We start from the raw sequence: 17,940 nt of genomic DNA, 5'->3' as shown, positions 1-17,940 counted from the left end.
ATAAAAGCTCGTAAAGTGTCACCCCTTCACACCCCCTTTATCCCTGTGGTATCCAAAAGCCCACGATATTCACTAGTTTTTTTTAAATGGAGGAGATCCTGAAAGCCAACATTAATCTCTTCATAGCCTCGTTGTCCAGCCATTTCACATAGAAGTGTGTCATTTTAATGCACAGTTCTCTAGGAAAAAAGTATCATTTGTCTGTAACCAAATTATATATGAGCAAACAAATGAAGAATATAAATTTCCTCTACAGTGAATATTTTAAGCTAAATTTTAAAACATGCCTTTGTGCAACTGTCTATTGAGAGCCCAATATCAAGTTCCCACAAATTGAAATTATCTAAATCTGAATGTTTAAGGGATTTTTCCCCACTCGGGAATTTGGGGAAAACAAAGCATTTGTGCATATTTCTAGTTAAATAGTCATTGCGATTATAGGTGCTTTTTAATTTCAAATATAAGAAATTGTACAGCCATAGCTACACTGGATGAAATTTGGAACTAAATAAGCTGTAATATCTAATAGCCCCTTCTGTCCGTGAGATCCTATGAGTCCAAGCACAGTATATAATCAAATGCATTAACTCATCTTTGCACACAACCCGCTTAGGAAGCACGCTCTCTTATTGTTCCCATTTTACAGATGAAGAAAGCAAAGTACAAACATATTAAGTGACTTTTCCAAGGTCACACAGTTAGTAAATGTCAGCGATGAGACTGGTATTTGGCTCTGGATTTCATGCTCTTGCTCTTGCCTTTTACGATCTATAGATTAAAAAGAGGAAGAGGTGGGTAGGAGTGAGCGCAGGGAGGATGAGTTGAGATGCAGGTAGATATAGTAGAGACAGAAAAAAAACCTTGAGACAAATAGCTACTTTGTTTGGATTGGATGCATATAAACTCACTGGCTCTTTGAACAATGTCAAAAAAAGATAACCAATGCTAATGTTTACTGGACTTTAAATTTTGTTGAATTAAAACATGTTTAATGCAACTTGCTTAAAAATAATGTTAGTGTTGAGTAACAGGACTTAACACCTATTTATGACGTCAATGTATTATTCTTTTCCTATTTTACTTTCATTTTTGGGGGGAGTGTGATTTTAATTACTGTAAAATAAAATATGCTACTTTATGCTTTAAAAAGAAAAAGGAAAGAAATGTTTTTAAGCTTGATTTTCAACAAGCATTACAAACAAGACTATAACTAGAAGGTAGAAATAAAATAAAGCAAGAAGCTCTGGAAATCTGGCACCTTGCTAAAATGCACTGCCCAGAGGAAAATACCACTAAACAGACCTTAGTTTTTTCTTAAAGGCATGAGTAGAATTATTTTCAGTAACAAACAAAATCTATTTTATATTGCTATATTTAAATAGATGTATTTAAGACTAACACACTTTGGGATTTCTTTTGCTTGTTTTCCATAGTATACTTCATTTTTTGAGTTTAACCATCACCTGGAGTCTATAATGAACAAGGCATACATCTACAGGTAAAGTCTAATTCGGTGTACTTCAGGGGTATGGGAGAGATGCAATAACACAACATTTTAGACAGCAGATGGGGAAGAATATGACTTCCTGCGAAAAAAGAAGGGAATCATCTCAGATTTGGGGCAATAAAAAATATTGGGTTATGTGCTAAAACAGATTTGAACATTTTGAAGCAAGACAAAAGTATGAAAATTTCATTAGATTTTAGAAAAATATAGGACTGAAAAAGAGGACGTATTACCTGCTTCAGTCAGAACCAGGACAGAGAAACATGCTCTTTCTTCATAAGCTGACTTTACATCTCTCTCATGACAATTCATTCTAATCTGAATTTTCATTCGTTTGCTGTTCTGAACTTAACTTGCCCAGAGACCTCCAGTTACAGTTAATCGTAGCCTGAAGTCCCTTGAGCTTTTCAGAGACATCCAGTGAAGTCAGCGTGGTATATTTTATGGGACTCAGCGTGGAAAGGTGACCCTGGAGGCACGTCTTTCAGGGAGTTGACTCATACCATCTGTGAAAAGAAAACGAAAATTTTTTTTTTTCCACTCTGTCAGTCCCAGTCAAGACATTGCAATCAGAATCCATGTGATGGCACCATCATTTTCTGCCGTACTAATGAGAGCTAACAGCTCACAAATTTAAAGCAAGGAGATTCCACAGAGAGTTTCAGGAAAAGAAAACGTTAACATCGGCCGTATTCCAGAAACAACATGAGCCTTACTTTGCATTTATTGTCCTTGACAGAGTCATTCGCACAACTGGATACTTGCTGTTTACTCTGCACATTAATGCCTGTCTGTATTATTGGGCTTCAGACTACGAAGGCATTGGAAGTACTCGATGGGTATATGATGGTGAAGGAAACAAGTGAGTTCTTGTTTTGAAGGAAACTTTTGCTGATTCCTCATAACTTTCCATTTCAATGTCAGTTTTCTTAAACCAGTAGTTTTGAAACAGTAAATCACAATCCATTAATGGGCAGTCAAAACTCCTTAGTAGGTCAGTATGTTGTTAAATGTTCTAGAATAGAGAACAGAACAGAAAATGTCAGAGTCCATCCCACTTGGTAGGGATGGGCGTGTGTATCCTGGGCTGACCTGGAGAACGCATTCCTTACTCCGGATCATGATCAAAAAAGTTTGAAAGCCTCTGCTTTGGACAACGGCATGGTCAGGTAACTTTTAATAACTCCAATGCTGATTGTTAGCAATGAACAATGTTCATTATTTGCAGGGCAGGTGGGGTGGCTAATCAGTTTACTGCTGAAGGGTTTTATGGGTTTCTGAGCCAGCTATAACCACTAACTCAATTAAACACTTAGAGAGTAACAAGGATCATAAATTAAACTTGACACTTAGATATGCAAGTACCTCAAGAATAAAAGAGATCATTTGAAAATGTTAGTCCAGTGGAATCGGGACTCAGTCATGGCCACTGAGCTATTGAATAGCGAAATTTTCTTTTGGTAGATGCAACGGCCTGGCATAAAGTAGCCTCTGCTAACTTTCTGCTCCAATAAAATGACATTGAGCATATGATAAGGCGATGTCCTTACTGGAAAATAGCAGGTCCCAGCAGGACTTTGAAGGGCAACTCACAGCAGCCTTGGGAAGGAAAGCAATTATAGGACAGAGCAAAGGGATTGACGATACCGCACAAAATTACACACCAGCTCGGCTGAGTAGGATGTGAATGAGGGCTTGTAATAACATTTTTTTTGAACTTTTAACCAGAACTGATTTTTAAAATTTAAGTCAGAAGGCCCATGGATTGGGAAAACACACACACACACACACACACACACACACACACAGAGAGAAGAAAGTTTATAATGAAAATCTATAAGTAATTCCCTTTAGAATATGAATTAACCTAAGTATGTACTTAGTTTAAAATAAGTAACTAATTTATGCAGAAAACTGAGTAAGTTGCCAACTATATTAAATGTTGCCTAGAAGTGTGTAATTCAATATCATTAGATGCATGAGTCTGATAACTGCTTTTATCAGATCAGCAAAATAATGTATAGTTGCCATCCAGCAAAAGTGGAGCTGTTTCTCTTTTCACACCTCAGTGCCACTCAGCAGCATTGCTAGAGAATATATCTCGTTCCTGGTGCCTAGAACATTGTTAGGTATGTAACATACACTCAGTACATGTTGGGTATTTAAAGAAGGCAGGAAAGGGGAGAGAGAGTAGAGAAAAAAGGAAGGAACAACCAAATCTGTACTATAACAAGAAGAAAAGAATCTCAGCTTCAACCCATAAGAAACTTAAGCTAAAGTGTGCAAGTATTTTAGACGTTTAATTCCAGCCGCAGCCCCGATATCCAAAGTACTCTCTCTAAAACAGACGAAGATAAATTACTTGTCATTTTTGTTATATTACTTATTGTAATTACTTGTTATAATTTACGTTTCTAGATAAATTGTAATTATGACAGTTTTCAATGATTGCTTAATTCTCTAGAAAGTAGAAAGAATCTCCAAAGTCTGAAAAACAGAAGCGTGTACTGAAGCTGGAGTAAAGTCGGAAGATAACCACTAAGGAATAGAAATAGAAAACTTCTTATTCAGTAGAAGGGGAAAAAAAGGGTCAGATAGTAGAAACAATGTAAAGTGTATTAGTAAGCAGAATAAATTAATATGGACTAAATTCACAACTAAAAGACATTGACAAATAATATTAGTCAAAATTAACTTTAAAACAAAAAATCATTTTAGGGAAGTGATAAGGTCACTATATAATAGTAAAAGTTTCAACTCACCATTAACATTTCCCAATTCTAAATGTGTATGCACCTAATAAAATACTTCTGATGAACCAAAGAAATTCATAAATCAAAAATTAGTGAAAGGAAGAGAAATAGGCAAATACACCATCCGAGTGTGAGACATCGGGACATAACAGTTGATTGATCAATCAAGCAACCAAAGACAACTGGTAAAGATATAAGAGATTTGAGACCCAATTAACAAGCTTGATTTAACAGATACAAATGGGACCTTGTACCCAAGAATTATAAACCATTCATTCTTTTTGTAAATTTTTTATTGCATTATAGTTGCTGTACAGTGTAATTTGCAGGTGTACATTATAGTGAGTCACAATTTTTAAAGGTTATGCTCCATTTATAGTTATTGTAAAATATTGCCTATATTCCCCATCCTGTGCCATATATTCTGTAGCTTATTTTATATCTATAGTTTGTATTTCTTAATTCCCTTCCCCTGTATTGCCGCTCCTCCTTTCCCTCTCCCCACTGGTAACCACTAGTTTGTTCTCTGTATCTGTGAATCTTCTTCTTTTTTGTTACATTCATGTTGCTGCAAATGGCAAGATTTTCATTCTATTTTATGACTGAGTAGTATTCCATTGTGTAGATAGATAGATAGATAGAGCACATCTTTTTTATCCATTCTTCTGTTGATGGACACTTAGGTAGCTTCTTTCCTTGGCAGTTGTAAATATGCTACCATGAACATTGGGGTTTATGTAACTTTTTTTATTGAAAGCAAGTTTAGTTAGACAGAGACACACTCCACAGAGTGTGGGCCCTCTCAGAAGGCAAGAGAGAGAGCCACATGTAACTTTTTAAAAAGTGTTTTGATTTTTTTGGATATATGCCCAAGAGTGGAACTGCTGGGTCATATGGTAGTTCTATTTTTAGCTTTTTGAGAAACCTCCATACCATTTTCCACAGTGGCTGCACCAATTTACATTCCCACCAGCAGTGTACAAGGGTTCCCTTTTCTCCACATCCTCGCCGACATTTCTTATTTGTGTTCTTTTTGACGATAGTCATTCCGACAGGTGTGAGATGACAGCTCACTGTGGCTTTGATTTGCATTCCCCTGATAATCAGCAATGTGGAGCATCTCTTCGTGTGTCTGTAGCCTGTCTGCATTTCCTCTTTGGAAAAAGAAACCACTCATTCTTCTTAATCACTCATGGAAAGATGACAAAAAGTGGTCATTTTTAAGGCCAAAAAGCAAGTTTCAATACATTTCACAGCTCTGGTATCATTTAGCCCACATACTCTGCTCCTTTAGACAGGAGGGTTCTCGCTCAAAACCAAAATTCCAATAATCCTGTTACCAGCTGTTGGGGACACATCTTTACAAAGAAAATGCCTTGAAAAGCAGTGTATATATTATATATATAGCATATACACACACAAACATAATTTGTAAATGACAGTCATTAACATACTTACGTTTTCCTCACAGTGTTTGAACATCACTTGCCCTTTCTATTGCTTCGTATTACCATTTGACCTCGTAAGCTTAAAGTGTTTTTTTGGTTAACCTTTGTGATGGTTTCTGATGACCTATAAATTGAAGGTTGCTCATGAGATCACCGGACTTGTAAACTTTGTTCTAGTTAGAATTATGCAGCAACTGTGGGGCATAAGTGGAGCACTGTGAACATTTAAAATAAGAGTCAAGTTTATTACTATTCCATTAATCCTCATTAGAATAACAATGGCTGTTCATTTCAACAGCAGATAAGAAGTCATTTTCATTTATACTAAGTAGATGGCATCCTTCATTAGACTATGAAATTTTACAAAGTAGGAAAGGGCTTACTTAGCTCAAAAGGAAAACATAAGGAGTTAAAGTTAGGTGGTGCCCAGAAAGGTTCCCAATATCAGTGTCCCTTTATCCACAGACACCCTAATTTATTTATTTTCTGACATAAATCTCCCAACGTGCACAAACCTCTTAGCAAATCCCTAGACTCAATCTCTTACACATAGATAGTCAAAAGAAAGGGTAAAAAACCAAGCAAGGTTGTCATGGGAATCGTGGCTTTAGATGGGGTGAAGAAGGCATCGGAATTTCCATACCGCGGGGCTAGGGAAACAGGACAACTTACTCCCTCCATTTTACAATGAAGAAGATGAGACCAGCACAGATGAAGGCGTTAACTCCGAGTCCCCTAGGTGCCTCAGCTCAGACACTGGCCGAAAAAAAAAAAAAAAAAAAAAGACACTTAGACACCCTTTAAGTGTAACAAAAACACATCAGAACAGCAGAATTCAGCGGGCCAGAAGAGAGATGAAAGGCAGCCGGCGGCATGACAGCAGGGGTCTGGGAGGAGATCACACACACGTGCTCACAGGTACTGTCTTCCTGTGTTCTTATTTCAGTGGGTCTAGGTCTGCGTAACCATTCGCTTACTCTTTCTTATCATTTAACTAACATCACTGAGCTCCTATTGTGTAATACCTGTGTGAAGAGTTTATCTTCTTGTTTTGTTGTTGTTGCTAAGCCCTGCCACTGTGATAGTGCCCTGTGTGTGTTTGTGTGTGTGTGTGTGTGTTGGGGGCATGAGGGGTATGCGCCCAGCCCTTTCTCATCTGGCTGGTTGGACTTTCTAGGGCACTAAGTCTTTGAAGTTCCAGGCAGTGAGACCCCTTATTCTTGCAGTCTCCTTGGTCCCGGTGTGGATGTGTCTCATTTCGCTCGGGTCACCCCTGGACGTGCCTTCCTCAGCCCTGGCTGTACCGTGGTCCCCTTCCACCTTCTTCCTGTCCCTGCACTTCCTGCCTGTAGGGAGCCCATTGGACAGATGCCTTCTGCAGCCCCGGGGACACCCAAGTGGGCCTGGGAGCTCTCACTCATCCTCCACCCACCCAGGCAGGTGCGGTCCTTGCCTCCAGCATCATTGTGCCCCAGCTCTGCCCCCAAAGCTGTTTGTGGGCTTCTCTGTCTGAGGAGTTTATCTTGTAATGAGACAGTTCTCCTCCACATTCAGTGTCTTCCATGATAAATTTACTGAAACCTAGAACTGAGATGGATTGAGGTAGTTAAGAAGGCCCACTCAAGAAGTATTGAGTTGGGGAATATATAAACAGCCCATACAACTTAATAACAAACAAACAAAAAAACCAACCCAATCCAAAAATGAAAGAAGACCTAAACGAACAATTCTCCAATGAAGACGTACAAACGGCCAATAGGCTCATGAAAAAATGCTCAATATCCCTAATGATTAGAGAAATGCAAATCAAAACTACAATGAGGTATCACCTCACACCAGTCAGAATGGCCATCATTCAAAAGTCCACAAACGATAAATGCTGGAGAGGGTGTGGAGAAAAGGGAGCCTCCTGCACTGCTGGTGGGAATGTGATTTGGTGCAGCTGTTGTGGAAAACGGTATGGAGATTCCTCAAAATAGAAACAGACTCGCAGACATAGTAAATAATCTTATGGTTACCAGGGAAAGAAGGTGGGAAGGGATAAATTTGGGAGTTTGAAATTTGCAAATGTTAGCCACTATATATAAAAGTAGACTAAAATCAAATGTCTTCTGTATGGCGCAGGGGAACTATATTCAATATCTTATAATAACCTTTAATGAAAAAGAAGATGAAAACAAATATATGTATGTATATGCATGACTGGGACATTGTGCTGTGCACCAGAAATTGACACATTGTAATTGACTGTACTTCAATTAAAAAAATAAAATAAAATAATTAGCATCAAAAAAAAAACTATTGAGTTGGGGACTTTTAAAAGTTGCATGTGCCACTACACATCCACCATGATAGTGAAAATTAAAAACACTGATAACAGCAAATCTTGGGGTAGGAAGCAACTGGAATTCTCATACATTATTGGAGGGGTAAAAATCTGACAGTTTTTTTTACAACTAAACATAACACCTACCTTAAAAACAAAAATTCCAAGCCTAAATATTTACCCAAGAGAAATGAGAATATATGTCTTAAAAACTTCTATAAGTGTTTTGAGAGAATGTCTATTCATAAGAAACAAAAACTTGAGACAGCCGCGGCGTTCATGCACCGGAGAATGCGTAAACGTGCTGTGCTCCATTCACGCACTGGATACTACTCAGCAATAAAGTGGAATAAATTTCCGACACACACAACAACGGGGCTAAATCTCAACAACAGTGTTGTGAGTGAAAATCATCTTCCACAAATGTGTGGGTACTGTGGAATTTATGGGAAATTCTAAAGCAGGCAAAACTCATCTCAGGTAGAAAAAAAAAATGTATCTTCCTGTCTGCAAATGACTTTGAAATGCATCCAAGAAATAAGATGGGTTGTTGTATGAAAAAGTGTAGGGATATGTGACAGAGCAGGTAAAGTGAAATGTTTGTAACAGAATCTAGGTCATGGATTTATGGGCATTCACTGTGCAATTCTTCCCTTTTTTCTGTTTGTTTGAAATATTTCAGAACAGAATGTTGGGGAGAAACTTTCATGTCGTGTTTGTTTCACAAAGGAAGAATTCCTATCTTCATGCTAATTTTTTTTTTTTTATGGTTTATGTCAAATTCTGCCCTAATGCTTTAACTTGGGGCTGTATATATGCAGCCTATTAGATAGCTCATGTATTAAATCAGCCAGATAGAATCTCCTTGAAAAGATCTGTTTGCCTGGGGTGTAAATATTAGAGGTGGACACACTTGACTAATTAAGCTAATCCTAGAAAATCAGTAAGATGCCATCTAATTAAATTACAAATCTTACCTTTGGTTGTGCACGTCTGGGTGTAAGACATGACTGAGAAAAGACGCCCAAAATACACCTCAAAGCATCAGGGTGGAAAACTAGCTCAAGGCTAACCCTTCAGATCTGGAAAATCAATGCCTACGTTTTACATTTAAGTGTTATTTTTTTAACACCCTTAAATAAGAAAATGAGAGAAAATAATTCGTACACTTGTTCCCGTTAACACTAGAGTGACTCTGCAAGGAATATTAATCCCAGCATTCACACTGGAACTGGCCACACTGATTGAGAATCTGGTCCCTGTCCCACTCTTGGATGATATTGGGGTCAATAAATTTCCTTAATTCCAAGAGACCCACAGGTCCAGGACCCGTGCTCAAACTAAATCAAGTAACAAGAAATTATAAGTTGGAATTGAAAAGTTAAAAGTGCAATCCATGAAATGAAGGTGGATTTCTTCAAGGTGGTTCTCTTTGACATCAAGTTTACTCTAATGTTTCTAAGTCCAAGGAAGCCTGCTAGAAAAAAATCACAGAGTAGAAATATTTTTATTCTCTTGGCACAGTGGTTTCAAACCCTACCAAAGACTTAATTATCTTTCTTTTTTCTTTAATTACCTTTCTGCTCCTACATCCTCCACCAGGTAAAACAAACAAAACTCACACCCTTCAAAAGGTATTGAATTTCAAAACGAGTGATTTCTTTCGAGATTTGTTTCCATTTGAATATTGACTCTAACTGAAGTTTGATTCTTTCTCTGTAAACCTCAACTTCTGACTATTTGAAGATCTGACAATTGGAATCAATTTTCACAAGCAAAAGACCACCCTTGTTCCAAGGCGAACACACAGTTGCGTAAAGGGCAAACGTGCTTGTGGCACACTCAGACAGAAATAAAAGCCTGACTGGGGCCGGATTCTGCAAAAGGTGCTGCTTTTCGGAGCCTAGCTGGTGTCCACTAAATGTAAACGCCTGTCTGTAACAACGTCCGGAGATGTTCTCTATTCACAGGATCTTTGTGTTTAAGGGTTTAGCGGAAACGCCTGATCTTGACCATGTTACCAGAGCTGTATGGAACACACCAAATAGTACACCTAATTGTGCCCAAAAATGACTACATAAACATATGTGTATGTACAATGCGACTGTATGACTAACTTCTATCCCCACCTCACTCTAGACTCCATGGAACCCTTAACCAAACATAGCTAAGTCAATCTTACACATCCAGCCCTTGTCTTTATCATCTCTTTTCTATTGCCTTGGCTCCTGATTTCCTTCCTATCTGGCCTGTAATGATCTGTCTCTCCATTTGCAATTGCTCAAGTTAAGTACAGAATCTTTATCAAATATATTTCTGGACATACCTGGTTTTCTTCAAGACTAAATTTCTAAGTAAATTATGTATTACAGCCAAGAGGACTTTTCCTTTTAAGGAACTCAGTTCTCCTCGGGTTTCTGCTGCGGTTTGTGTAGTCAATATTATAAGATATGGGCAGAAAAGAGAGAGGAGGTGTTATGGCTACCTGCGGTATTTTTTATCAGTAAAAAAATAACTGTTTCTAAACTGTAAAGGGCTCTCCCACTTCCATAAAGACCCTTGATCTCTGTGATGTCCCTCATGCATCACTGGGGTGGTTGCTGTTAAAACACGGCCTCACATTCTTTGCTGCTCCTCTTGTTAAGAGAGAGATTCAGTTATCTCTGCCCTTGAATCTGGGCTGGTCTTAGTGACTTGCTTGGCAAATGTATGTGGCGGGATATTAGGACGTTATGGGGCTTCTGAGTTTTAAGAAGCCTCACAGCTACTGCCTGGGCTACGGCTACTCTGGGGGAAAGCAGCCACCAGGCAAGAAGGCCACCTACGCTAAGACATCCGTGATGGAAGCAAGCCCGAGCTAGTCGTCCTGAGAGGCTGAATGAGAATAACAGAGTGATACCCAGCCACCCCCACCGTTGTTGCCACCATGCCAGCCCAGGCTCCGACTGTGAGAGAAGACACCCTGGGCTTTCTAAACAGACGTGACATGGAGAACAGAGGAGCCCAGTCAACTATGAGTGTCAAAGCCTCAGACCTTTGGCCTCTGTCAAGCCCTCCCAGCTATCTTTAGCCTCGCAAGTCACCCGAGGCTCTGCTCTTCATGGAGCATAGATAAGCCATCTCGGGGGAGCCTTTCACAAATACCCAACTCAGTATTGTGAGCCTAATAAAATAGCTGCTATTTGATACCAGCGAATTTTAGGGTGACTTGTGCTGCAGGGAGAAATAAGCAGAACAGCTAGTAAATATCTTCCTTGGGTTCGTTCAGTCATCTCGCAATGTTTATTAAGACCCGTCCATTAGCACACGTGGTATTTGCTAACGCTGCCTACAGAAAGACAGTCCTGATTAAGAGAAAATGTGCTAAAATCTAGTAGCGATCTGTATCCCCAAGCATAGCGGTATTCCACTGTTACAGTGAAAAGCAACGTGTGTGTCTCCGCTTTCCACAGGTACCTGAGGTGTTATTATTGGGCGGTTCGGAGTTTAATTACCATCGGAGGCCTTCCAGAACCACAAACCACATTTGAAATTGTTTTTCAGCTGTTGAATTTTTTTTCTGGAGTGTTTGTTTTCTCCAGCTTAATTGGTCAGGTAAGTTGAGACGTGAATCCCTAGGTGCGTAACGCCGTCATTTTTGAAAGGCTAACAAGTCTTTATAAATTTTACAGAGGAAAACATTAAAATCTATCTGGTGTTTTTTTTTTTTTTAACTAACTTTCATCTATTTTAATGAACTGAAGGGGGATGCGAATGGGTGAACATTGCCTTTCAATTTTTAAACCATTAAATCTTTCAGAAGACCCATACACAATGAGCATCAGGCTAGACTCTCGGAGAAAGTCAAGTTTCTAAGTTAACGTCTTACTTGGAGTTTCCTGAAAACCTATAGAAGCTCTCTTTTTCACTTAAACTTCAAATATTGTCATAAAATCCCTAGGTTAAAATCAACTTCAGAGGTCATTTAAACCAGAGGCTACCAAATACCACCTAAGTTAATTTAATTAATAAATCATTGACTCATAAATGCTTATTATGGCATCTCCTTGTCCTTATTCCTAAGGACTCACAGTCTAGTAAGAAAGTAAAACAAATGCAGAAATAACTCCATTGCAAGGCAATTGGCATTTGCAAGGGGCAGAGCCCAACACCTTTGTGAATTCCTGGATTCGCAAGAAATAAAAAGCTTGACAGCATAACATCTTTAGAAGTTATACTTCGTTGGAAGGTACTTTCCATACAATATGTTTGAGAGCAAAAAGCCATGTTGAGATTTGTGTACTGGGTAAACAGTTAGACGAAATCAGAAACTGATTATTCCCACTGGATAAATGATTGGTTGTCACTCATTACGCTCGCAGTGGTTATGAATAAAACCCATGCTCTCACAAAATTTAGCAATGAAAAGTATTCTGTATAACATGTGATCACAAATAGTCAAAACTCAAGTCCTATATCCATGAATGTCAAGGGGCTTCTAGCCATGCTAAGTTTCAGAGGAGCGTTCGAAGGCTCTGTTTCAGATCAGAAAAAGGACGGCTTCTGGAGGTTTCATGGAGGAGAATGTATTGGCAACATCTTAAAAAAACAGATAGGATTCAGCAGTTGTAGACAGATAGCTCAGTCAGTGAGAAACAGTGTGTGAGGGATGCCAATGAAAAAGCACAAGACGTGTGTTTGAGGAAATACCTGACCGGCTAGAGGGAAGGACACCTGTAAATAAGGTTAGAGGTAAGGACGAGGCTCTGAATGTCAAACTAAAGATGCCGGACTTTGTCCTAAGAGCAACGGGAACTCGGCCAGGGGAGGATTTTGAACAAAGAAGAGATTTAAGGAAGATTAATCAAGATGCACTATGAATTAGAGAGATTACACTGTTTTAAAATATAGGTTTTATTATTATTTAGGGATGATGAGGTCAGCAGATCAGGAGGCCGTTGACATTGAAAAGATAGCTTGTCACACAGACAGATCCAGGAGGGGTCACACCCTGCCTAGGGGGCTCCACAGGGAAGCACCAGGGAAGGAGCTGGTGACGCAGGGTAAGCGGGTTCAAGATCGGCTAGTTTGGATAATTTCAGCAGGCTTTGGGGTGTGGGGGCTGGATCTAGTTGCCTGGTTCCTGGCCCTGGGGTGAGTGGGGCAGGTGGATAGTAGCCTGGAATACAAAGAAGGCTGTCGGTTGGGATGTGGGCTCTGGATCGCCTATGTTGCCGTGGAAGGATCACTCCCAGCAGCGTTGTTTGCTGTCTTTAAGAGCTAGCCAACTCTAGGAGGGGTAGTCCAGATATCAAAGCATCAAAGTACAGAAAATTTTAAAATATAGTTAATGCAGATCCTCAGGGATATGGCACCTTCAGCCCGAACACGGTAATCGAGTGGAGAGATTGTAAAGCAAACTCTATTGAGAAATATTTAGGCTTTAAGGTGAACACCAAGCAGTTAAAAATTTTAAGTATAAATTACCATAATCTTAATAGCTGGGGAGACTGCATTAACAGTGATTGAAAATAGGAAGCTGGCTTGTAGAGAAATGCAATTAATTTGAATATAAATGGCAAAACTCATATTATTTCGTGACTTCTCATAAAAATCTATGTGAGGTAGCCACAGCCCCTTCAATGTTTTCTCAGTTTTGTGGCTGAGAAAACTCCAGTTTAGAAAACTTAAGAGTCATCCCTAATTCATTCATGTAATCCAGATAGTGGTATGATAAGGCCATATAATATGGATGATAAAAATAGTAAAATCTAACATGCATGTAGCCCTTACTATGTTCAAGGCAGTTTTTACAAAATTGAAAAACTATGCCCAGCTCCGGTTAAATTCTGCTCAGACTAACAATAGAAGCATCCCCGGGGAAATTCAGAATTCAGGCCTTACCCCAGATCGACTGAGTCAGAATTTGCATTCTAATATGATTGTCAGGTGATTCACATGCACGTAAAACTTTGAAAGGGCTGCTTTATACACCACACCAAACTTGCCTTTACATCGAGTATCAGGTTCCTGCGCACACAGAGAACTCCACCCAGGACGTGATCATCGCATTTTAACTGCAATTTTCTGATTTCACATGCAACTCACAGAGACTGACATTTCCTTCCCGTCATCTGGGGCACACGTCCTCTTCACCCACACCACCAAAACCCAGCGTGGCACATAAACCACTCAGATTACTGTCACCACAAATTCTCGGCCCTCAACCCCGATCAATAATGATTTTAATTGTCCTTGCGTCCCAATTTAAAACTCTATTAAATCTCCCAGCCCAACCTCTAACATCTCAATGCTCAAGGCCCTCGGTAACTCAGTGATGTTCACCATCTGTCAAGAAGGGCTTAGAAAAAGGAGAGCTAGGAACTGAGGTTGGCGGAATATTCAGACTAGCCCTCAAGGAGTAAGCTGGACACTGAAAAAGGCATATCCAGTTTGACTCTCTGTGTGACTCCTCAGCACACACTTTTGACAAACAGAACTTACTAACTAAAAATGGAAACTGAGGAAGGCATCACAATCAAAGAGCCATTTAATCTAGACCTCAAAGAATGAGTCGTTTTTCCCTACGCAGAAAAGCCTCGGCTGCTGAAATGAATGAGCAACGTCTTAAGAGCGCGGAAGTGAGGTCCAGGTTTTCCTCCCTGTTATGAACCCGCAGTCAAAGCAAATTTACAGCCACTTGCTTCCCTCTATGTGAGAGGAAGAGTCGAGCTATATATCTTTTTATGTGCTGAGACCTTAAAGATCAGCTTTTAACCTAGAGTGGGTTTTTATGGCTGAGTTATAAACATCCAAGAACTAAAACCTGACAGTTCCTTAAGTATTGTCACGGCAGCAGAGGATGCTTCGGTCATTTCAGCACATTTCAGCTTCTGCTGAATCCTGTGCCTTAAGCATGATGAGATTTGATTTTATCTGTCTGAACAACACAAAGGGAAGTACAGAAGTTGCAATTTCACGATAAATCGAGCCTACAGAGCCAGTCACTGCAAAATCTATGAAGGATGCTTTCAACGCGAGACTCACCAAAATGAAGTAGCCATTCTGCCAGGTAATGGCTCCGCTCTTTTTGCACATTTCTTGCATAAGCACAGGCTGTAACACTTTTAAAATATCAACTAAGGTCTTTGCAGTAATATTCAAGTTTGCAAAGAAAGTTGGCGTGCCTGGATCCTCACAAAAACGTCACACGTTAGGTTAGGACTGGTTCCGTTTTCCTTATTGGGTCAGAAAGAGGATCTGATTTGCCCAATATTTTAGGTAAATGGTTGAAATGAGGCCCCAGTATCAGCGTGTTAAAAATCGAGTAGTCAGCATCAGAACGGGATGTGTCACGTGAGGACTCAATTCAATCGGGCTTATAGTGACTCTCCACTTCACCTTCCGGGTGTGGAGTGACCATATTTGTGGTTCTAATGGACGTTCTGGGGATTGAACCCAGGACCTTGCTCGTGCTAAGCATGCACTCTGCCACTGAGCTATACCCTCCCCCTCATATTTGTGGCTCTAGATGCAAGATGTCATTGGGGCAGCTACAGCCAATCAGAACAACTTCCGTGCCTGCATGGATCATACCGTCGCCTACATGAACACTTACTCCATCCCTAAGATTGTGCAGAATCGGGTCCGGACTTGGTATGAATATACGTGGGACTCGCAAAGAATGCTAGGTAAGCCTGGCAATGACTGACTAAATCCCCGTAAACCGTGTCCTATAATGAAAATCCTGTAAGGCAGAAGCAGAGACTAACTGAATCAGAACAAAAGACTGGGAAACAAGGAAATAATCTTTAATGCATTCATTTAATTCCATGGGATTTTTTTTCTTGACTATCCAGACATAATTTACTTGTTATGTAAATCCTGGAAGAACAAAGGCCAAATTTTATTCAGTGCCTACCAGATGCTAGATATTACACATATTTGCCTCATATAATCTTCACTGCCACCCCACCTCCGAAAAAAAAAAAAAAGAATTGAGAAAATTAGGTGTCATCAGTCCCTTTTAGAAGACAAGGAAATGGAGGCTCCTAACTGAAGAAATTGGCCAAGGGCGCAGAGTGCGCAAATGGCCTAAATGGAACTCAGAAGCACATCTGTTCTCCTCCAAACCCTTGCTCTCTCTGCAGTATCTGTCTCCTCCCAGAGCACAGCACTCAGAAGGCACAGCTCCTTCAGGTCACTTCCAGCCTGCCGCAGGGCACACACTCTCCTCCAAGAGACCCTTAATCATCCACGGTGTCTACTGTCAGTCCTGTAACACTGGAGTTAAAACATGTTTTTTACTAAAGGATCTAAAGTAAGTTAAAGATAAAGCGCTAGTTGACAATAACCAGATTCATCTTTCAGTTTGCACCTCACCATAGAAAAACAGGAATTCATGCTACTGAGAAGCCAAACAGGCTTCTGGCTCCAGGATGCAAATTACAAAGCAATTTCCAAATCACAAAGGTTCTGAAAAGCAGATGAGAACCACTGGCTGTTGATGGTAGGGTCTTCCTCCTTTCTGCCACTCGTGCGAGACTCCAGCCACAGGCTTAGAACCTCTTTTTGAATCTGAATGACCAGAGAACACATCTCTTTCTTGAGCACCCACAGCTCTGCGCGAGGGCATCCTCGGTGTAGGCGAGAACTAGCCCTCAGAAACCACGAGCTGTGTTTTTACAGAAAGGATGTTCATATTTAGAATCAATATTGGAATCAAAATAAGGATATAAGATAGAAATATTTTTTTTCTTTTCTAAATGGATGTAAGAAAACATCAAAAATTATCAACTCTCAGAAACCCAGAGTATACACTGTAGTCTAAGAATGGGCAGTGTTTTCGTGGAACATTTTACCAGCCTGAAGACCCTTCATTTAAGTCACACGTGGAAAAAGTCTTTAATGTATTCACAAGCTTCCCTGAGTATGAGCCAGTGAAAGCAATCATTTGAATGGACTCACTTAGCACATTTCTTCTTCAGAGCCCATCCCCAGCTCAGCCACCCACCAATCATGCACGAAGGAGCAAGCCGCTTACAGGCTCTCTGAGAGGCAGTTCTGCTTTAGCGTTTTCCTTTCTGGAAAGCAGGGATGAGAACACTTACCTTAGGGCTGTCATGAGGATCAAATGAGAGCGCGACAGGGCTCTGCAAGCCACCTGCTATGCTTTGCCAGCCCTCGGACGTCAGGGCTGGGACCTGCAGAATCAGAAGATAAGTTCTAGACCCTTTTCCCATCCCAGTTTGTCTGCCAGCCTTTGTCCTCTCATCGCTACACTTTACGTCTAAAGTTTCAGCAAACACAAACGTTCTGAATTATTCAGAACTATTATGTCACCAAGAGCGAACATTCTTCTTTTCTTTCACGAAAGTAATAGCGCTGTTGTGATGAGTCTGAACGTCCAATAGAAGTAACGAAAAGACAGACTGAGATGCAGCTGTTTATTTATAAAAGAGAGTTGGCATTTTCTTCCTGTCACTTTTCCTAAATGTTTCTTGAACGTTGGCATTTTTTTTCATTAATTATGCTGCTTTGTGGATTGACGTGTTTATCTTTGCGAAGATGAGTCTGATCTCCTTGAGACCCTGCCAACCACGATGCAGTTAGCCCTCACCGTGGACGTGAACTTCAGCATCATCAGCAAAGTCGACTTGTTCAAGGCAAGTGCTTTTCCAGTTCATAGAAGGACACCACATCAATTTCTCTGTAAACATCAAAGCTCTTGCTGTATATAGCATTTATGGGTTTTTTGAGGGGTTTTTTTTTTTTTTTTTTTTGCCTTGATGGTTTAACATAACCTGGAGAATTTATGAGAAATTAGAGTCAAGTAAACTATGGGTCTCTCTTCAGCAGATGACTTATTCTTTAAAAGCCTTCCTCTCCTAATTGGTGTCAAAGAAGAGTTCCTCAGGCTCCTCTTGC

At 40.0% G+C, this 17,940-nt stretch overlaps 1 protein-coding gene across 1 annotated transcript in view; it reads left to right on the top strand.

Annotated features, from left to right (window-relative positions):
* CNGB3 (cyclic nucleotide gated channel subunit beta 3) overlaps positions 1 to 17,940 on the top strand; it is a 109,666-nt gene that overhangs the window by 54,869 nt on the left and 36,857 nt on the right. The window contains exons 9-13 of the mRNA XM_010979349.3: positions 1,434 to 1,498; positions 2,247 to 2,369; positions 11,487 to 11,628; positions 15,545 to 15,704; positions 17,581 to 17,678. Coding sequence (XP_010977651.3) covers positions 1,434 to 1,498; positions 2,247 to 2,369; positions 11,487 to 11,628; positions 15,545 to 15,704; positions 17,581 to 17,678 — 588 coding nt within the window. The remainder of the gene's footprint in view (positions 1 to 1,433; positions 1,499 to 2,246; positions 2,370 to 11,486; positions 11,629 to 15,544; positions 15,705 to 17,580; positions 17,679 to 17,940) is intronic.

Source organism: Camelus dromedarius, chromosome 30, assembly GCF_036321535.1.
Source record: "Camelus dromedarius isolate mCamDro1 chromosome 30, mCamDro1.pat, whole genome shotgun sequence".
In the NCBI taxonomy this organism is placed as follows: domain Eukaryota; kingdom Metazoa; phylum Chordata; class Mammalia; order Artiodactyla; family Camelidae; genus Camelus; species Camelus dromedarius.
Note: the sequence above shows the minus strand (reverse complement) of the source record. Positions and strands in the feature narration are given on the sequence as shown.